This window comes from Dermacentor albipictus, chromosome 1, assembly GCF_038994185.2.
Source record: "Dermacentor albipictus isolate Rhodes 1998 colony chromosome 1, USDA_Dalb.pri_finalv2, whole genome shotgun sequence".
NCBI lineage: Eukaryota > Metazoa > Arthropoda > Arachnida > Ixodida > Ixodidae > Dermacentor > Dermacentor albipictus.
In genome coordinates, this window is record NC_091821.1 from 129,719,413 (window position 1) to 129,742,358 (window position 22,946).

The 22,946-nt window shown below is 45.1% G+C and overlaps 1 protein-coding gene across 2 annotated transcripts in view; it reads right to left on the reverse strand.

Moving 5' to 3' along the window:
• The window catches only part of CkIIalpha (casein kinase II subunit alpha), a 133,756-nt gene that overhangs the window by 9,811 nt on the left and 100,999 nt on the right, over positions 1–22,946 (reverse strand). For both annotated transcript variants that reach the window (XM_070525653.1, XM_070525650.1), the window contains exon 11: positions 12,344–12,424. In XM_070525653.1, the coding sequence (XP_070381754.1) occupies positions 12,344–12,424 (81 nt within the window). The remainder of the gene's footprint in view (positions 1–12,343; positions 12,425–22,946) is intronic.

Here is a 22,946-nt window from a genome sequence, read left to right on the forward strand (position 1 = left end):
TCACCACAGGTTAACGAATAACGGGAACTAAAGGGGAATAAGCAATAACTTTTTTGTTACATCCCATTTCTGATAAACAAACACTGCCAGCAATATGAACAATCAACACCACAGTGCCACTTAGAAAGTTTGCACTGTCCAACTTCAGCAAAGAGTTGGAAATTACTTTTGTGAAAACATAAAAGCCATGGCATAACAATTCTAATAGGAGTGTGGTGAACATTTAGCCAGCCCCCATACTATCTTTGTACTATGCAGTGGTGGTCCAGCCAGTTTAGGATTTGGAGGAATTTTTAGAGCAGGAAAAATGTCATTCTGGAGCAGTTTCTGAGCGGAAAAATTGGTCTCATTGGAACACTTGGAGTGGTGCAGCAGTAATCTATAGCTTGGAAAGTTTGCTACTAATATGTTCGTATGAGTGGCTAACCAGCGTTCGGTTCCGAGATCATGCATATGTGTTTTTGACAGACGTGTTTTTGACAACCGTCTAAACCAGCAACTACTGCAACTGTGTATAGAAGCTCGCAGATTGACAGTAAGTTCCGAACTGTATGTGCAAATGTGTCAATCTGCATGCATGAACATGTGTATGCGATACAATATGCGTGCCTTCCAGTGGCTAATGGGTCCCATATCTTCGCACATAGGTTCTGCTTGCGTCGCTGTTCCCTTTGTCGGTGTCGGGTATAGGAATTGTTTCAATTGCAGTTGATGACTCAGATGAGCCTTGTACCAAGACGGGCGTGCCTCATAATCAGATTGCGGTTTCATCATATAAAATCTCCAGAATTAAACTTTCTTTTCTCCCAAAACCAACTGAGCGCCCTGGTAAGGCTGCATGCAATGCATCGACCTCAGCCGAGTATTTAACCAAATATGCAAAAAATAGAGTTGTAGACAGTCGAGTCGCAACGTTAATTATTTGAATGTTCACAAATAGATTCACATAGTTGAGTACAGTCAACATATAATTTTTCGGAGTCGCTAGGGGCCACAGAATAGTCAGAAAAAAGTGGAAGTTTTACTTCCACTTTTTAAAAGGCAGGCACTAATGCCTGCCTTTTACTACCCTTAAGGGCTCAAATCATCACAGGCACGTCCGAAACAGCTCTGAAAGCCTTGCAGTACATTTACTAGGCGTATCGGTGCTCGTAATGTGACAGGAGATGGCGGGTGCATGCGTGTATAAGGAATACATACTGTGTCTTGTGACAACTGTCCCTTTCCACTCTTGGTACGATTCACCGCAATACTACATGTATCCTTCACCGCATAACACTGCTGCATTGAGGCAAAGGTAACTTTCAGGAACCAGCATTATGCAATGCGTCGTGCGTTTCGAGCTTTGAAGTCATTGGTGAGGATTACAAATGCGGAGTTGGCGCCATTGCTAACAGCAGCGAATTGTTTTAACGAAAAACATGGCACTGAATAGCAAGAAGCTTCCTAGCAAATGTCGAAGTAGATAGGCCTAGCTTTGCCGCGGTGGTGGCTACGGTTGCCATCGGGTCTGCGTGCGAGAGAGCTTGTTCAAGGGGGCGAGATCATCAAAATGGCGGCGGTGGTGGCTTCGACCAATGCTATTTCAGGCCTGTGGTTGTGGGAAAATGTCCAGAAAATCGGGTGGTGAAGGGTTTTTGCGTTGAATATTCCACACAATCTTATACACTGACTCTATGGGGTACCGTGGCGGTGCCACGAAGGCGTCCAAATTATCGGGCATGCCCGAAAAATCGATTGTCTGGAAAATGGGTTGACTATAGTTGTATAACCCTACTGAACACTTTGCATTGCCATGAAAATGCGAAAATACCGCACTTTTGTGCAGTTAGCGCAAATGGCACTTGAGTGGGTGTAGCCAGGAGCAGGCAAGTCGAACTGTAGCAAAATGGCACAAATGGCACAGTTGGACCACTGCTGACTATGCCTTCATTCACAGCCATTTGATGTAGTGCATACGAGGGTCTGTCCCAAAAGTCCATGCAGTGAGTCAGCAAATAGGTGGGAGAGGGCGTAGCAGCACCCTTCTCGCTGCTGAAGAGGATCCAGTTGACCTCTAGTATGAGCCAGACTGCTGTATGAAATGGTAGAATTTTATGCCTGCTCTTTTTCTGCAACCCATCTTTAGTATTTGTGGAACTGGAGATTAACGACCAAATGCAACAAATGATCAATATCAAGTTTCTCGTAAAATTGGGCAAGAATGGTGCAGATATTCATCAAATGTTGCAAAAGGCCTCTAGAAAGGATGCCCTAAAAGAAAGGACTGTGAAGTGGGTTCAGTGTTTTTGGTAAGCCAGTGAAAACCCCAAGGACGATGCGGAAGATCAAGACACCCATCCACCTTGGGTGAAGATGAAAACTTGATCATGTGCATTTTCTCGTGCTCAGTTTTTTGGGGCTCTTGTGCTTAGAATGATAGCAGATGCACTTGCTTTCAGAAAGGCGTCCATTCACTTGATTTGGACTGAGTATTTGGAAATTAAAAGTTTGCACCAAGATGTTACCGAAACTGCCGATTTCTGAGCAAAATTTGCGACAAAAAGAATGTTGAATTGATAGGAAAACTTAATACAATAGTGATGAATTCCTGAGGATGGCAGTACCCAGTGACAATTGATTATGAATATGACATCGAGCTGAACAAGGAGCAGAAAAAGATGAGCCAAGGGCAAAAATGGCACAGAACAAAGCAAAATCAGTCATGATGATTGTGTTGTTCAACTATCATGAAATTATGCACACGAATTCGTACCTGAAGGTGTTAATGCACCTTTCTACTTGGCGATCCAGAAGCATCTGTGAGTACCACATGTGACCAAATTTGTCACAAGACAACAATGGATTCTGCACCACAGTAATGTCCCTGCCAGTGGCGTAGCAATAGGGGGGGCCGGGGGGCCGTGGAGGGGGGGGGGGGTTTCATATACGTCTGAAGACACCCCTCTTTCCGCCGGCGACAACCGGGGGGGGGGTGACAGAAGACCTATGGGCCCCGGGTGCCAGACGACCTAGCTACGCCACTGGTCCCTGCACACTCTGCATTGATAGTGTGCAAGTTTTTGGTGCATAATTTATCAGTGCTGGAACACCCTCCCTACTCACTGGATTTAGCCCTCTGCAACTGTTTTTTCTTTTCTTTTTTTTTTCTTTTTCCAAATGCAAAAGGCCACTGAAGGTGGCATTTCAGGGATGTGACGTTTCAAAAGGAAACAATCGACATAGTGCTGACGACATAGCTGCTGTGATGCTTAAGTGCTAGGGGACCTGGGTTGTAAAATTATTACTAACAAATCCACCTTTAATTTCAGTTATTTTTCCATTCTACAAATATGGCCCAGCTGCTTAAAAAAGAAGGCTAGCTTACTATGACATGTTGTTGAGGAAAAAGAAAGCCCCGTTTTTACCTTATGAAACGCTCACCTTTGCCCATGAAAGTGCTGAAAATGACCCACTTTGCCGTTCACCATTCTAAAATTGCATATCAGAACCAAGCAATATTTTCGTTTGAAAGCGCATTTTTTCTGGCTTGCTTCCTTTCTCGGAATGCTCACTCTCCTGCAAAATTTTCTGCATCCAGGAGAATAAAATGTTTTTCTCACATGGCAATCACCTTTTCCTACTTTTCTAAAATAACTCTTTGGCCATCAGCAACATTCCAAGAGGTGTGTAGTTACTATCCTAATCATTCAATTTAAGCTTTCTTTTTTTATTTGACAGCTAGGCTTCCAAGGATGCAGTAAGGAGTACATGCCATATTACCACACCCTGAAAAACGTTTTGAAATTTTGTTGAATTAAAAAAAAATTGATATGCAAAGTAACAACTTCAAACTTTCGTATCGTTCGATAAGAGTTAGCTTGCTTACTGTAAAACACTTTTAGCCAATCATCCCAAAAATTTGGAACAGATAAAACTATAAAATACTTTCTTCATTATGTAGAGAAAAACTAGCTGAATATTTACAGCTAGCACATTAAATTACTTCTTTGTGAATTTAATTCCTCTATAGCAATAGCAAACAAAACTTTGCTTGAGGCAAGCTCACCCTTAACCAAAGAGGTGGAACCAGTGTATTGTATCTAATGGTAAGTATTTCGTAGGTGACCACATTGCTGCGCGTGCAAGTTTGTGAAACGAAATTTTTCAGAGTGCAGCTCTTAGGCACCCTGCGGCAAGCATCGGCGCCACTTGCAACCGAGCGAACAACCACATTAAAAGAACACAGGGAACACGGTGGGGGATGAAAAAAGTGGCGAGAGCAGACGTGAGGAAAAAAGTGGAGAGGAGGGTGCAGCGGAACTATGAGGTAGAAAGCGGACGAGTGGATGGCAAAATGGTGAGGTGGAAAGCTGAGTGCTGGTAGAGACCAGGCATGTGGCCAATGCAGAAACAAAGCACTGACGTGGGCCTTGGACTCATTTCGCTGCCGCCGCCACTAGAGAATGCACTCTGTACAAACCGGTGGAAATGCTTCGTCTGCTGCTGCTGCTAAATGGCGGCGGCTCAGCACCGCCGTGAGCATTTTGTCGTTCAGAACACCTAAACAGCTGCGCTCAAAATTTGCATTAGGGAGTATCGTAGTCTGTAAAAATTTTCTGAACACTTTCTTACCATGGGGAATTTGACTTTTTTTATGTATGTTTAAGTAAAAATTTTTTGTACAACAGCTACTACGTCTACACTGTCATGCAGTATAGTACAGTAAAACCTCGTTAATTCGGAAAATCAGATCATTCGGACTCGTCCTTTGGTCCTGGCATGATTATGTATTATCTAATGTAACGAAACTCGTTAATTCGGACATACTTGGTCGCACATCGGTTAATTTGGACAACTTTCGGAGCTCGGCAAGTGCTGGAGCGTCGCTAATGTGCGATGCAAAAGAGCAAAAATCGTGTTAGCACATCGCTAGTCTGCATCATCATAGTCATCCGCGGCAATCGCATGTGAACGACAGCTATGCCAGAACGCTCCGTGCCTCTTTGTGCCTTTAAAGCATTTATTCTTGTGTTTAGCACCACGCACAGCATCTCATTGGCTGCGTACCTACATAACTGCGTAGTTGTCATACATGATCGCATCTATAGCGGCCGCGGTTTCGTCCACGGTGGTTGCGGCAAACAGTAGTTTCGCTTTGACTTGGTGCGGGCGTCGGCCACATGCCTTTGACTGCGTAGTCGCATTCCTTGATCACGTTGATAGCGGCCACGGTTTTGTCCGCAGCAGTGGTGGCAAACAGTGGTTTCGTTTATTTTATTTATTAATTTATTTTTACATAATGCAGCCCTTCTACGGCTATGGCAGGGGTGGGGAATTATACAGCACATATCGTACAAAAATGAGCAAAGTAAGCAGCACAAGAGAGAGAAAACAACAAAAAATAGATCAAGAACATTCAAGTTTAAGCAAGGAATCGTCCAAAGGAAGAGGAATGGCACCAGGCAATGAGTTCTAATATTCAATGGTTAAGGGAGAAAACTATATTTAACTGCATCAGTTCGTGACCGATAGGGTACAATATTAAGATGATACCTCCTACACTCTAAAAACAAGTTCACCCTTTGGGGTGTATATTTGCCACGCAACGATAATCGTCATCTGTTTGCATTTCCTTTCGTTAACGCTGCGAGCCCCATACTTCCAAGTCAGGAACACCATGCGCGTTATCAGCATGACAGAGCATTCTCGACAGGAAAGTAACGATCGCAGCATTTTCAAGAAAGGAAACGCAAGCAATTCAGATGACGATTGTTGTGTGGCAAATATACACCCCAAAGGGTGCAACTGTTTTTGGAGTATAGATGAGGAAGGCTCAGCAAATTTTATGTATGTACTAAGGGAAGAAATGTTAGGCGAGTTAATGAGTGCAAGAGGTTTAGGGATTCTATGTTGCGACGGATGCTGAGAGTAGTTAGATTTAACTCTGAAAGTTGAGAAGACGGAGAAAAGTTGCTATCGTATCGACGATAGATGAACCTGATGGCCTATTTCTGAACCACTTCCAACTTCATTGTGTTTGATTTCTTATGTGGATTCCATATCAGACAGACAGGCAAAGTGGCCGGATAACTGTTTTGTAAGTGATTAATTTTTAAAAGAGCTGTGCGCAAAGTACGCCCTAAGTAGGCCAGCTTTTTAAGTGCCTTATTACAAATATAATTGATGAGACCAGGACATGTTATTAGTAATATAAAGGTGCAGGTATTTATATTCAGACACTTGTTCCAGTGCGCAACCATTAAATGCACAAGAAAACGTGGATGGGAAACATACGCCTACAAAATGACATGTACACAGTTTTCTTAAAATTTGTAGTGATTTGGCAGGTTTTACACCATTGGCAGAAATGATCAAAAGAATCGCTAATAATATTATGATCTTTAGGTGAGGTGACAAAGCACACAGTCGTCCGCATATAAACATATATTAACAGGTATGTTAGAAGGTAGATCATTGATGTACTGCAAGAAGAGTAATGGCCCCAGGACAGGACCTTACGAGACACGGAACGTTACATCAGCAGCAGAAGAGTTAGTGTTCCTAAAATAAATGCTTTGTGAACGGCTGGAGAGGAAACTTGCAATCCAATGAACAAGAGAAGGATCGTTAAATATTCAGTCAAGCTTGCATAAAAGTTTGGATTGAGTAAATGTATCAAAAGCTTTGAAGAGGTCAAAAAGAGAACAAATTTGGTAACTTAAATCAAGCAGACTAACAATGTTGTGACTAAATTTTATCAATTGAGTGGTAGTACTGTAACCACGATGAAAACCATGTTGAAAGTTAGATAAAGTATTGTTATTAACAAGGTAGTCTGAAATATGCCCGTAAACATGTGCTCCCAACATATGTCTGTGATCGGGCCTGTAAGTCAACAAACACTGTTTGTCACCAGATTTATATAACGGAATAATTATTGCTGTTTCCTATGACAAGACTATACTAGTAGATACAGTGAAACCTCGTTAAACCTTAGTTGGCCCGAGCTCGCAAAGAGTACGTACTAAACCGTAGCCAGGGTGTCTACCAAGTTGACATTTCCAAATTCCCTGAGTTTTTCAGGTTTTCCCTGAGTGCCATTGCAAATTTCCCTGAGTGATGCAGAACTATGTTTTATATCAAGGCGGGCTGAAACCATATCGCCTGATGCTGTCCCTCTTTAGTAAGCACATGAAAAAAAACAATTTAATCCAATTTGAATACTAAGGAGCAGTGTTTATGTTATTCAAAAAGAGAATAGAAGGCAGGGGTTAGTAATATGCACAGCAAATAAAGTGTCCTTGAAAACAATTGCAAATAGTGTCGGACATTATCAAATACGAATAAAAAGGAGATGCATACAAAGGCAAATATTTTCTAATATGAGCTATTTCTATCAACTGATAGCAACCTCAGTGGGATGAGGCCTGAACTCTGTCACAATTGAGATTCTCTCTCAACAGCTCGTAAGTCAACCTCAACAGTCCTGACATACTCTCAGCCCGCGCACGACGCCCGAGTGTTGTGTTGCACTGCTTCAAAGGGTGTATTTTGGTTTGGATGAGGGACACCTGCATCTCGGCATCAGCCAAAACTTTACTTTTTGAGCTCAAGCTCTTTCAAAACGGCGGCTACAAGCTTCCTTTCTCATTTATTCCTCAATGCGTAGGTCACTTCTGTTCTTGTCCGCCTTCCGCCACTCGTTCGCCCCAAGGACCATTTGAAGCATCTTAATCAGTTGCACAGTCCACGACCGATTTTTCGAGCTCCCTAGGGGCCGCGAAAACATCCGAACAATCGGCCACTTGGAAAAAAATAAATGCGTGTCATTTACTGCCCTCAGGGGCTCAAACCGCCACAGGCACGTTCGAAAACGCTCTGAGGGCCTGTCGGTACACATATTAGGCATACCTGTGCCCGTACTGTGACAGGAAATGCCGGGTGCCCGCGGGTATAATTAAGATATACATACTCTATTCCGTGGCAATAGCCCCTTCCCACGCTTGGTATGCTTCACTGCAATACTTTTCCGTAAGCATTACCGAGTAACATTTCTGTACAGAGGCGAAGCTGACTTTCACGAACCGGCATTATGCAACGCACCGTGTTTTCCAAGTTTCTAAGCCAATCGCGAGGACCACAAAGGTGGAGTCCGTGCCATTGCTGACAGCAGCGAATTCTTTCAATAAAAAGTTCGGCACCCAATGGCAAGAAGCTTCATAGCGAACGTCGAAGCAGCTAGGCCTAGCGTTGCCGCAGTGGCGGCAACGGGTGCCAGCGGATCTGCGTGCGAGAGTGCCGGTTCGAGGCGGCGAAGTAATCAAAACGGCAGCGGTGGTGCCTTTGATTAATGCCGTTTCGGACCTGCGGTCACGGCAAAACGTCCGGAAAATCGGACGGCAAAGAGTTCTTGCGTCGGAAATTTCACACGTTCTGATACATTGACACTATGGGGTACGAGGTGGCGCCGCGAAGCCGTCCAAATTATCAGGAATCCGGAAAGTCGCTCGTTGACTGTACACTGGCAACCCCTTTTGCCAACGACAGGGCGTCAAAGACGATTCATTACGATTCCTGTCTGCGACTCGAGCCAGCATTACCGCGACTTTCGACCCTTTCAATAAAATTGCCGCTAATTTTCCCTGATAGAGGCCCAAATTCCCTGAGTTTTCCCTGACTTTTTCCAGACTACTCAAAATCCCTGAGAATTCCCGGTTAGTAGACACCCTGCGTAGCACTGCTTAACCGAAATAGCATGAGATCGCCCGTTTACCTGTCAACTCGGAGAGGGTGCAATGAAAAGGGAAAAAAAAATGTGCAGTATTTATTTACTTTAAGCGACAAGTGTTATTTTCATTTGATGCCATGGCGGCCAGCTTTGCAGCCAGCCCCCTCTTTTCGACAAACACTCGCATGGCAGATTCCTCGGAGTTGCGCATTCTCCGTGCACACGTGCGGTAGCGCTGCATAAGTCGCGGGGTGCCTTTTTCATTGAGGGGCCTGTTCTCGTTGCGACAATTGCATTTGTGAGGCTGACGTAACGCGCACCTTCTGCCACTGTCGGGCCTGAATCGCCCGTGCTGTCGCTTTCCGTGTCGTTCTCATGACTCGTTAGTCCACACTTCGGCAACAACAGAGGCAACAATGGCAAAAAGTTGAACCTCGTAGCCGATATCTCTTCACGGTCGCAGCAGCGCTGCCAAGCAACTTCTTCACATTCTAAATGCCAAACACCGTAATCAACAGTAGATACCTGTTGCATGCCAACGCCGATTTCTTTGTGTCACGTTCAACAGCACAAACAATGTCTAATTTTTCTTCTATGCTGAGCACCCTGCACCCTTTTTATTCAAGCTTCAGCATGACGCGAGTCCTCGCTTGCACGATGCCACAACCAATGCCACAATGCTCCCTGGCACGGCCTCAAAATGATGATGTTGATGTGGCTTCACGCGCAAACGCACAGGGTGCTTGGAGGTTGTTGTTCCGATCTCTGAGGCTTGTCGTGGAGACCACGCTCCGCCGTGTTTGTGCATCGAAAAGTGGAAGCACTAAGTGTTAACCGACACAAAATGCATTATGTTCAATGGCGCTGAGTCAGGGATTTGACTTTACTACTTTCAAAACGAAACTACTGTTTAAGCAGGTACGGTTTAAAGCGATTTTACTGTACGCACGAATGTGCTTCTGCTGCTTCAACATACAAGTGTTACTTTTTTTTTCAATTCTTTTCTTGCGGAATATTTTTGCATGATTTCAAGTAGTAGTAAACCTTTATTGTACAAAATATGACGAGCAGTCTTCAGGCTGGTTGCATCAATATTGAGACTCAATTCTGTGCCTACATTTGAACCAGTAATGAAGGTTACATAAAATGATTCTATATATAAATGGTGAGCCTGGGTTGTAATGGTTTACCGATATGCAACGTGTCCTTCGGTAATAGTCTTTGGAAAATGGTGTATGAAGTAGAAGACCGCGCATGCAAAGGTTATCCTTGCAAATGTTTTCCACATTGAGCTCTTTCTTGCCTAATGTACTACATCGATCTTCCTGCAAACAAATGTGGTGCTTCGAAGCAATGAATGACAGGCAAGAGCGCTAGAAGATATACCGTATTTACTCGCATATAACCCGCACCAAAAATTGAAAAAATGTGTTTAAAAAGTGGGGGTGCGGGTAATACGCGAATATTCCGGAGAAGGGGGGCTCGGCGGGTCGGCTTCACGGCAACGCGCGGCCTGCCGTGCAGAGTCCGCATCCCCATCGACATCAACGTGTGTTGCAGTGCATATTAATATTGCACCAACCTTTTGACCACCGAAGGCCAGTATGGACTGAAAGAAGACCACGTGGAAGCGGAGACCATGGAGCATATCGTTTTGCGGTGCAGAACACTTCGTCCGGACATTGCCGAAGACGCGGCGATAGATATAGAGGGTGCCCTGGGATTTGCAGGGGAGGACGGACGTGTGGATGAGAGAAGGGTAGTGGTGACAAAGAGTAGGTTGGAAGATTGGTGCAAAAGGGGCTAGGGACGAGTGAGTCTATAAAAGAGGGACAAATTACAGTTCACAATACGAACAAAATTACGGGGGAAAAAAAAGGGGGGAATCCTAGGCTAGGGGGCGCAAGCCACCACCGTTACAAAGGGCTAAGCCACTATGATCCATCCATCCAGCCAACAAGAGGCCAACGCAGGTCACAGCCAGATCCACATCCATAGTCTGTTTAGTCCCACGCCAGCCACGCGTTTCGCATGCTTTGCATACGCTTTGTTCAGACGTTGATGGGCCTTGAGTAAGGTGCCGTTTCTTGTACGCCCAGTTTGCACAGTTCGCCAGCCTTGTCTAGGCATCATGAGTGTGTCTCGGCGGCAATCATTCACGGCGAAGGAGAAACTCAGGATCGTCGCCGCTGCTGAACAAATCGGCAACAGAGCTGCTGCGAGAAAGAACGATGTCGACGAATCTTGCATTCGCGACTGGCGGAAGAAAAAAGACTCTCTCGAAGCTGCGAACAAGGACAGGCGAGCGTTTCGCGGCCCGAAGACTGGCGCGTACCCTCACCTCGAGACGCAGCTTGCAAAATTCATCGAGGAGCAGAGGAGTCGTGGCCACGCTGTGTCTACAGAGATGGCGCAGATGCAAGCCCTGAAGCTGGCCCGGGAAATGCACATTCCACGCGAGTTTCATGCGAGCCGCGGATGGCTGCAGCGCTTTATGGCCAGGCATGAATTTTCGATGCGGCGGCGAACTACCATGTGCCAGCGGCTTCCCGACGCTTACGAGGAGAAGCTGCTCAACTTTCAACGTTACGTCATCGGACTGAGGAAAGAGCGCAACTACTTGCTATCTCAGCTGGGAAATGCTGACCAAACGCCAGTATATTTCGAGATGCCTATGGACACGACCCTGGAAAAAAAGGGCGCAAAATCTGTTAGTGTGCTGACTGGCGGCAACACCAAGCTGCGCTGCACAGTGATGTTGTGTGCTTTGGCCGACGGCACCAAACTGCGCCCGTATGTAATATTCAAGCGCAAGACTCTACCGAGTACACCACTTCCCCCAGGAATTGTTGTGCGAGTGGAAGATAACTCGTGGATGAACAGTGACCTCGTCATTGACTGGATTCAAGCAATCTGGGAAAAAAGACCAGGTGCCTTGTTGGCACGCCGTTCGATGCTGGTGCTGGATTCGTTCCGAGGCCACTGCACTGACGCGGTGAAAGCTCGCCTCGCTGACAACGGCACAGACCTTGTCGTAATACCTGGCGGCATGACTTCCATGCTCCAACCACTCGACGTGTGCATCAATAAGCCTTTCAAGGCTCACGTGAAGCGGCTATATGCCCAGTGGATGGCCGATGGCCTTTACGCCCTTACGCCGACGGGACGCGTGCGAAGGCCAGATATTGCACTGCTGTGCCAGTGGATCGTAGATGCATGGGGGATGATCCCGGCCGACATGGTACGCAAGAGTTTCAAGAAGTGTGCCATAAGCAACAGCCTAGATGGTACCGAAGATGATTACGTCTTTGAGAGCGGCGATGAAGCCTCAGACGGCAGCAGTGAGAGTGGCGACGATTGACAATTGAACGACAGCACTGACAACGTTGCGGCAGTCGTTTTCAAATATATTTGTTTTGAAAACTAAAATGGTGACTGTTTGCTCAGTTGTAACTTCCTAGTCCTCATTTTTTCAGGTAAGTGTGCGGGTTATACGCGAGGATATTTTTTTTTATTTCATGGGGTTCAAAGTTAGGGGTGCGGGTTATATGCAAGGGCGGGTTATACGCGAGTAAATACGGTACCCATACATAAATTTTGCAGCAAATCAGTCAAGCAAAACAGCCTTCTCACCTGCAGATACAGGAGGAGGTGACCCACTGTGAGCCGTCCGACGGTCCATGAACTTTTGTTGTTGCTCCTTGGAAACTGGATCTGTATAAAAATATACCACAGCAGTTAAACACTACAGTGGACCAAAGCTGAAATTATACTGCAAAAGTATTCCCTGAAATGTGCTCAAATGTTGCACACCAATGCGAATGTAGAGTTCTTGACCTTTCAACTGGTGTCTTTTCCCCTCCCGACTGCTGCTCAGCCCCTGCAGGGCTTTTTTACAGCGTAAACTGTTATGCACTCAGTCCGATAGCCATTTCGATTGGCGATGTCCGCCACCACCGCTGCTGGTTGTCTGTCACAGCTATCGCCAGGAATGAGAAAAGTTCCCAGCAGGATCAAAATCGGGCCCTCTGCGCAGCAGTCGGCTACTCCACCACTGCGCCGTGCCAGCGCTTGCTAGCTGCTGCGGAAACATGCCCTCTACAGGCGTCCTAGTGTGCGAGGAGTCGCATGACGAGTCGCAAAGTTTCAATATATGGCCACTTTGCATTGCAGTTGCATTGTATTCTACCAGGTGCTGCAAAATGTAGCAGTTGGATCGTACTGTGCCACAGATCAAGGGACGAGACATGTGCGCCGCATAGTCTCAATAACTGTGTTTACCTTTTGGTACATGTTATGGCGCTCCTCGCAAGGTATGAACCGCTGCTGAAGAAGCGAGTCAAACTATGCACGTTTCAATAAATATGTGCAAATTAAAGCACTTTCCGTACACCCAGTACTTGCAGTTACCACCTTCAAGCAGTTTACGACGGTCTCCTGTGAAACCACTCCTCAAGCTTATGTTGCGGCTGTGCTGTGCATGCTGCGCAGAACTGACTTCTTGCAAGTTTGGTCAACCGACATTCTATACTACACAGAATCTAGTTCCTTGTAATCACTTTCTCAAGGTGTCTACCAAGTTGACATTTCCAAATTCCCCGAGTTTTCCATGTTTTCCCTGAGCGCCTTTGCAAAAATTCCCGAGTGACACAGAACTTTGTTTCACATCAAGACAGGCTGACACTATGTTGCCCGATTCAGTCACTGACATAATCCAGTTTGAATAGCAAGGACTATCATTTATTTCATTTTTAAAAATCTGAAGCAAGGAGTTAGGACAATGCACAGCGAATAAAATATCTTTGAAAAAAAAAAATTGTAAAACTCATTGCAAATCTAGTGAAAATTCTCAAATACGAATAAAAAGGAGTGCATACATAAACAAATGTTTTCGAATATCCACTTCAATCACGAATTATGATCGACTGTCGATACATGTGTGAAACATAAATGGTGCTTGACAAATCAAGGCGATAGAATAGCTCTTTGAGCATTTTATGATGAGTCATTATAATTGCAGAGTAACTAAATATTTGAATATTGTAAAGTCAGTCATGCTAAGTTTCTTCATAAAAGGATTAAACCCTTTGCTCGAATTACATGCACAAGTTATTCATTAGCCTCAAGCAATTGAAGAAAGAAAAATATATACTTCAAGGCTGCTACCAAAATGTCCCACATCAAGCATCGCATTAGTGCCTTCACCAAAGCGACACTCTGCAACGATACACATCACTCGGAAGCAAAATGGAAGTAATTTAGGTTATCAGAATGTTCAATTTGCCATAAGCTTAGTGTCTGTGCTCTATTCCCTGCTACCACTGCACAGAAATGGCAAAAATAGGTAGAGTCTACAAATGTGGATGTCATGACTGAAGGTGATACGAGATATTTTTATCAATTTATAGCAACCTCATTGGTGTGAGGCCCGAACTTCGTCACAAATGAGATTCTCAACAGCTGGTGTGTCAACCTCAACTGTCCTGACATACTCTCAGCCGCGCCACAGCGCCTCAGTGCTGCGTTCCACTGCTTTAAAGAGTATTGAAAGAACAAATACAAGCACAATGTTTCATCATCATCAGCCTAGTTACGCCCACTGCAGGGCAAAGGCCTCTCCCATACTTCTCCAACTACCCCGGTCATGTACTAATTGTGGCCATGTTGTCCCTGCAAACGTCTTAATGTCATCCGCCCACCTAACTTTCTGCCGCCCCCTGCTACGCTTCCCTTCCCTTGGAATCCAGTCCGTAACCCCTAGCGACCATCGGTTATCTTCCCTCCTCATTACATGTCCGGCCCATGCCCATTTCTTTTTCTTGATTTCAACTACGATGTCGTTTACCCGCGTTTGTTGCCTCACCCAATCTGCTCTTTTCTTATCCCTTAACGTTACACCTATCATTATTCTTTGCATAGCTCATTGCGTCGTCAATTTAAGTAGAACACTTTTCGTAAGCCTCCAGGTTTCTGCCCCATAGGCGAGTATTAATAAGACACAGCTATTATACACTTCTTTTGAGGGATAATGGCAACCAGCTGTTCATGATCCGAGAATGCCTGCCAAACGCACCCCAGCCCATTCTTAATCTGATTATCTCCGTCTCGTGATCCAGATCCACCATCACTACCTGCCCCAAGTAGATGTATTCCCTTACCACTTCCAGTGCCTCGCTACCTATCGTAAACTGCTGTTCTCTTCCGAGACTGTTAAACATTACTCGAGTTTTCTGCAGATTAATTTTTAGACCTACCCTTCTGCTTTGCCTCTCCAGGTCAGTGAGCATGCATTGCAATTGGTCCCCCGAGTTACTGAGCAAGGCAATATCATCAGCAAATCGCAAGTTACTAAGGTATTCTCCATTAACTTTTATCCCCATTTCTTCCCAATCCAGGTCTCCGAATACCTCCTGTAAACACGCTGTGAATAGCATTGGAGAGATCGTATCTCCCTGCCTGACGCCTTTCTTTATTGGGATTATGTTGCTTTGTTTATGGAGGACTACGGTGGCCAAGGTGCGGGGCCGTCGGGCGTCCGGAAAGTCTGCCATTGGCTGTAGACTCCACTGGAGACTCCTCCAGCCGACGACACGGCGTCAAAAGACGATTCGTTATGATCCCTCTCTCTTATGCGAGCCAGCATTACTGTGATTTTCGTGCCATTTCAGTAAAATTACAGAAAATTTTCCCTGATAGAAGCACAAGTTCCCAGAGTTTTTCCAGACTATTTAAAATTCCTTAGAAATCCTGGTTTTCCCGAGTGGTAGACACCCTGCTTTCTCCCATCTCTTAATTTATAAGCAGTTCAGTTCGTCTGTCGAAGTGATGCCTAAAGACCAGAACTTTAGGTAAAGTGTGCATTTTTTCTCTACGTCGTTAATGTGCCTGTTTCACATATAAGCACAGACTATGTGTCTATATAATAGGACACAACTTTAAGAAACAGCAGTTGGAAACCAAGGCACATGACCGTGCCTGGTTGTTACTCCGCCAGCCAATCACAGAAGCAAACAACATCGTCGTCATGAGACCTTTTCAAAATGGCACTGCACTCTATACCTTCGGAGCGTCTGCTGTTCTTGAGTCTTTTAATCAGCAAAAGCGATGAGATGTGCAACAGACATGGACAAAGTGCATGGAGTCTGGGTTTTTCTCTCTTCAGAAGTCCACAGTAGAGTTCATTTCACTGCTGACCCCGTTTTACTACTGAAACTTCACTGCAAACTGAAGTGAAACTTGGCAATAAATAGTTGCAGTTGCAATTTATTTCAGTTCAATAAAGAATTAGGTTTTCTCCGTTCCGCTATAAAAACGAGTGAAAACGTACAAAATTATGTGCTTATAATTTTATTTTTGTGGTTACCGCCTTATTTAGGTAACAGGGAAAGTTTGAAGTACGAACTATTGCAGCCTCACGGAGAAACAGTGGCTGGCGGTTATGAGGGTGTGGGTGGGGCTTCACTGCAGACTTGAGTTGTGTCAGACTACAGAAATATTTTTTCGGCACATTTATCACACCTATAAACGCTTATTTTTATGTTGGTGCCTATAGTGGATTTCCAGAACCTAAGAATGCATTTTTCCATGTTTTGACGTAGCCTCATTTTGTTTATAATATTGTTACAGACGGGACGTTTAAGCACTAAAAAAATGCTGTTTTATGCAACTACAATAAGGTATGCAAAGAACAGTCAATTCAAAATTCAAGGACAATTCAAGGATGCAGAAAGACAAAATTCAAAGGATAAAAAACTTTATTTGCACACACACACAATGAAAAATAGCAATATCTCCTTCTTTGCTGTAATTTTTTTGCAGTTGAACAGCTGCTGAGGTGGACGTAAGCCTAGAGCTCTTTAGGGGGCTTTTAAAAGATAAATTTTACATTGTAATGATGTGCATCACCTTCCAGCATGATGGTTAGTAGTGTGCCGCTTGACCCACGCAAAGGTACTCACTGTGTTAAAGCCGAATGGCTGAAACTTACTTTCCACCAGGCATTTCTAGACCCTAGGGCTCAAAAATGGAGCCATGACAGTTGTGGTGGGCCAACTAGCAAAACAAAAAAAAAGAAAAAAAAACCAAAGAAAAATGTGCAGATCCCATGCAGTGTGAGAATCTATGTAGGCGAAGCTTTCTATGCTGTCCACGTTGCTTGGCAATTGAAGCATGACGTTGACGTCAAATGTTTCATTTCTTCACATTTTAGTCCAACACGAGAGTGGCGAGTTTATGTTAAACATTCCCTTGCCAGCAGCACTGCTGTCTGTCTGCGTAGTACACAGAACACACGCGGAGGTGTTTGCTTGAGGCGTTGGGCACCATACTTCATGACCACTGAGACGGTTGAGCATTGTCATTGCCTCACATGGCACATTACATCGGGGCAGAAGTCACTTTAATTTAATTATGGGGCTGTACGTGCCAAAACCAAAATTGGATTACGAGGCATGCCATAGTGGCAGACTGCAGATGAATTTTGACACCGTGGTGTTTTCTAAAGTGTCCCAAACCTAAGTGCACGAGCGTTTTTTATTTTTCCCCCGTCGAAATGCGGCTGCTGTGGTCAGGATAAAGAACCGCTACCTCGAGCAATGCCATGGCCACAAAGCTACCACGGCGGGCACAGAAGTGTTGATTTGGCATGCGACTGCTTCCATAGTGTCACCTAGACCCTACGATGCACTTCAATGCGTCTGCTTTTGCACGCCCTGCGCAAGTTGTCCGCTTGACAAATTTCCATGGTGTTTTTCAGAAATACCAGTAACGTACCGTGCCTGGAACTTAAATTTATACCCTTTGCCCGCAACCAGTCGTATCTATAGCAGTTGCATTTCCTTGCTTTCTCATCACCTTTTTCCAATCTACCCCCTCCCCACCCCTTTATGAGAACTGAGAGGGAAAACTGGCAAAGCTGTTACTCGTTTTGAGACTGCATTGGTTCTACCCATTCTGTGCCTCCTCTCCCTCCTCCACTTAGCCATTCTACCTAGCTTAACTCTGGACTTGCACGTTAGCAGAAAGGTATGCACTGCAATTTCTGCAATGCTTTTGCAGGGGTCACGGTAATTACAGCTGTCAAGAGGCTAATGCGATGACGCCCAGGGAGCTCCAGAGGTCATTGTGCACATTCGATGCAGTGCAAAGGCCCAAGCAAGTCTCTCGTATCTCCTTTAAAATTAAAATTAAATTATGGAATTTTACATGTAAAAACCACAATCTGATTATGAGGCACGCCGTAGTGGAGGACACCGGAAATTTGGACCACCTGGGGTTCTTTAATGTGCACCTAAATCTAAGTACACGGGTGTTGTTGCATTTCGCCCCCACCAAAATGCAGCCGCCGAGGCAGGGATTCGATCCCGCAACTCGCATCGCCTTTACTCTCTGCCACGCTCTTGACACACGTTCTCGACCACCCCCCTATACCGTGCGCCATACAGCAGCAGCAACAGCAGCAGCAGTGGGAAAGTCAAAGGAAGAGTCAAAGAAAGCTTCACTTTAAAATAGTGTTCTCTACTGGGTTGCTTCATCTGGCTTCCCGTAGCTCCATGATGGCAATGACAATTTAAACAAGTCTACCGCTGGGTGAGGACATGCCACACTGCAATGCTTAGCAATAATTAAAAGAAAATATCTAAGATCATTTGCCAACAGGCACTGTCCATGGTAGAGCCCAGATGCAGAGTTTGTTGCCTTGACGGTTCAAGAGTCACCTACCACCCCTGCTTTTCAAGGAATTCAAGGAGCACATTTATTAGGTGCCTCATTGCAATGGCTCATATCTGAAAAAAGCAGCATCTAGTCCAGTGAGAAAAAATATCAGGAATGGCTGAATATGAATGAAGAAACGAAAGAAAGAAATGAAAGAAAGAACAAAGGACAGAAAGAATGAAGCAAAGAAAGAACAAAAAAGGAAAGAAAGCATGAAAGAACCTTTAGGTAGCGTATTATATACTCGCATGTGTCGTTGAGGAGGTCGACCTACACCGCCATACGTTTACTTCACACTGCGGCTTGTTATGTCTTACAAGAAGTCTCACCCCTCTGATCCTACAACTTAATGCATTACCAAGTGTGCAGCAGGCTTTCGCCTTCACGTGTTACAGGAGTGTAACATGCTGCCAAACTTTATTTTCAAGGAGTGTCCAACACCTTTCTCTTTTTTACTGAATTCAGGGTTTTCCAGGATTTCAAGGTGACGTACAAACCCTGCTACAAGAGCCACTAAAGCTGTCATTTAAGGCATATACAGGCGACAAATACTGCCCTGTAGGCTATGTTATGTATAGGCTCAATCAATGAGAACTGCTGAGCATCAGAGGATAAATTACAATATTCTGAAGAACACAGCCCACTGAACACCTGTTTTGTGAAATATGTTCTCCATATAACGGAATAAGGCAAGTTACATTACAAGACACAAAGAGATAGCATATAAATAATGCAACCAGATGTCCCAATTTAGGCCGGACCGGTCTTACTTTTACTGCTGTAGTCCCGTAGCTCTTTCATGGGACAGCATTTTGTCCCGTTTTCGAACCCCCGGACCTTGATTTGTCCCGAAATGCCTGCCCTGTGGTGCTAAATAGGCTGTTTACATTCTCGAGTGTGGTGGTGCCACCTTCAAGATAGCTTGTGAGGGTGTCTACCAAGTTGACATTTCCAAATTCCCCAAGTTTTCCAGGTTTTCCCCGAATTCCTTCACAAAATTCCAAGAGTGACACAGAACGTCGTTTTATGTCGAGACTGGTTGACACGTCACCCGATACTCTCACTCTCTAGTAAGCATGTTAAAAAATAAAAACCAACTCAGTCCCGTTTGAATAGCAAGGAGTAATATTTATTTTGTTCAAAAAAAAAAAGAAAACAGAAGGGCACAGTTAGTAAAATGCACAGCGAATAAAATATATTCGAAAAAAAGAAATGGAAAAACCCATTGTAAATCGAGTTGAACATTCTCAAATACAAATAAAAAGGAGGTGCATACAGAAGCAAATATTTTCAAATACGAGTTATCTCTATCAACTGATAGCAAGCTCATTGGCATGAGGCCTGAACTTTCTCATGAGTGAGATTACCTCTCAACAGCTGGTAAGTCAACCTCAACTATCCTGACATACTCTCAGCCCTCACACAGCGCCTCAGTGTTGCGCTTCACTGCTTTAAAGAGTTTATTTTGGTTTGGATGAGGAACACCTCCACCTCGGCATCAGCCTACACTATTTTTTGGACTCAACCTCTTTCAAAGAAGCGGCGGCACACTTCCTTTCCCATTAATTTTTCAATGTGCAGGTCATTTCTGTTCTCGTCATCCTTCCGCCGCGACTTCACCCCACAAGCCATTTGATGCATCCTCTTAGTCAGTTGCAGTCAACATCCGATTTTTCCGACTCCCTAGGGACCCCAAAACGCCCGAATATAGAGAAGTTTAAAAAAATGAATACAGGTCTATTACTGCCTTTAAGGGCTCAAATCGCCACACGCACATATGAAAAAGCTCTGAAGGCCTGCCAGTACACTTATTAGGCATATCAGTACTCGAACTGTGAAAGGAGATGGTGGGTGCACGTGTATATAATTAAGGAATGCATACTGGGTCCCGTTACAATTGCCCCTCCCCACACTTGTTATGCTTCACTGCAATACTTTCGTGTATGCTTTACCACGTAACACTGGTGTACTGAGGCGAAGCTAAGTTTAAAAAACCGGCATTATGGAACGTGCCATGTTTTCCGAGCTTTGAAGCCAACCGCGAGGACCACAAAGGCGCAGTTGGTGCCATTGCTGACAGCGGCAAATTCTTTCTATGAAAAACGCGGCAAAAAACGGCAAGAAGCTTAACGGTGAACATCAAAACAGCTAGACCAAGCGTATCCCTCTATGCAGTTGTTACAGCAGTGCCATTCTTTAATGCCAACAGCCGCGGCTTGTTACATGCGATCGGAGCGTGCAGGAAGCAGTTAAAGTGAACACAATCATCACCCGGATGGAGGAAGGTTGTAGAGAGGAGAACAGGCCTTCCCCGTCATAGTTTTCTCGCATCAGCTCTGCCATCCTCCTATTTTGATTTTTTTCATGCAGCCCGGCTATAACAATTATCGGTTCTAACAATGCAATTTTCGTGGCACTTGAATATTGTTACAGTCAACGACTGAACTTTCGGCCGCCCAAATTTTCGGACATGCCTGATATTTCGGACGTCTTCGCAGCACCGCCACGAGTAAGTAAGTAAGTAAGTAAGTGTTTTTATTTACAGTAAACAGCATACAAAGCTCACTAGAGTTATAGAACTATAGAGCTCACTAGAGCCCAATAGAATCAACGTATAAGGACATCTGAAGTTTCGGACGCTCGAACCCCCCCGCCGTCCAATTTTCCTGACTTTCTGACGCGACGAAAGGTCCTTTGGTTCCTCGCGCAGCGCCCTTGCGCAGGAAATCGACTTGCAGTCGAAGCATATCACCGCTTTGAACCACAACTAGCCGAATTAGCCGTCACACACCGATTTGGTCGGGCCACACTGGCCATGTTCATTGCCGCAAATGGCCACACTTCCGCTTCCGGCGGAGTTTCCGGAGCCGCGCTATTTCGTTTGTTTGCGCAGGCCACGTTTTGGCTAGCGTGGTGTGTGGTTGTGCTGTTGTGTCATGTGTGCTCTGCGACGCTAGGCCTAGGTGCTTCGACGCTCATCAGCGAACTCCACTGTTCGCAAATTGAGGATTTCGCTTGCCTTCGATGGCCCCCACTCCCGTCTTTGTCATCCTCGCCGATGGCATCGAAGCGCGGAAAGCAGTACCGTACCCACAAAAATAACTTTTGAACAGTTTGTTGACGCTGACAACGAGCTCAACTTCTGCACAGAACTGACTGACGAGGGAATAGTCCATCAGGTTGTGGGGGATTCAGAAGACTACGATGTTGAAAATGAGGAGCCAATGCCTGCGCCGCCTACAAGCGCCGAGTTGACGCGAGCACTGTTGACTTTTTCATCGGTGTACAGTGCTGACATGACCCTTGCTCAGATCGAGGCGAATATGATCGCATGCAACCAGAACGCCGTCCAAACAACAATCAAAAGTTCTTCAAGCCACTGCAGCAATAACACTGGCTGCCTGACGACGCACGTGTACATAATAAACCGGCAGTCGGCTGCATACAGAGTTTTTGAACACCTCTTTTTATAGCACCTTTATTGATATTTTGGCAGGGTTTCGCAAGATTGGTACTTCGCCCTTTACCTCTAGATCCGAGAAAAAAAGAAAAAAGGTGCGGTTTTTTGCATGCATTCATTTTTTCGGACTGCCTGAATTTTCTGACGTTTTTACGGTCCCTAGAGGGTCCGAAAAATCGGTCGTTGACTGTATAAGTGGGTTTGACTGTAGCACTGAATCATACCGCTAGTCATGTGTCCTTGTGCACAGCGTGAAAAATCGTGCGCTGCGCGAAACGACTTGTCTGAAATGACACTGAAATGAAATATTTTATTTTCTATTTAACAACGCTTAGACTAGGCGGAAGTATGAAAAATTAAGAGTAGGCTGACCAAAGAGGTGCAGTATTAGTAAGGAGTAACAGACGCTGCTCCAGCTCGCGTGCAACGGAGCCAGCAAAAATGTGCATCGCCGAAAAAAAAAAAAGCAAGAGAAATAAAAAGTGAAGGCGGGGCCCGTGACGTATGTGCCACGCGTGCTCGAGGTCCGGCATGGGAGAACGCAGGGAAGGAATTTCGCTTGCGGAGGCTAGACGGGGCGAGTGGAGAGAGTCTTCCTCTGCAGTGGAGCTAGCCTCCTCAACTCATGGGTTATGAAATAGTGCCTTCAGCCAAGGCACTGAGCGTGATATCAGAAGCAGCATGTCATCGCGTGTACTCACTGAAATGCGACACCGCTGTTCCCATAAAGGTTCGGTAACAAAGTGTTGTGCCCATAGAAAACAACGATAAGCTCTCCAGTGCGCAAGCCTTCGGTTTTGCTACGAAGCTAATCTGCTAGTGCACCGAGTGGTAGGCTTAGATTAGTGGAGCGCTTGACCGGCTACTGAGTGCACTACTCCTGCCTGAGATACGTGCTTATGCAGATTCCCGAGATACACGCCAATTCTGACGTTGTCCAACACCGGTTATTTATTGCCAACTTGTCCCTTGAACCAAAAACAGATAAATATTTCGGCTTCACTCCGAAACAAAATAATAAATTATGTTTCAGTTACGTTTCCGTTCCAGTCAAAAGTCTAA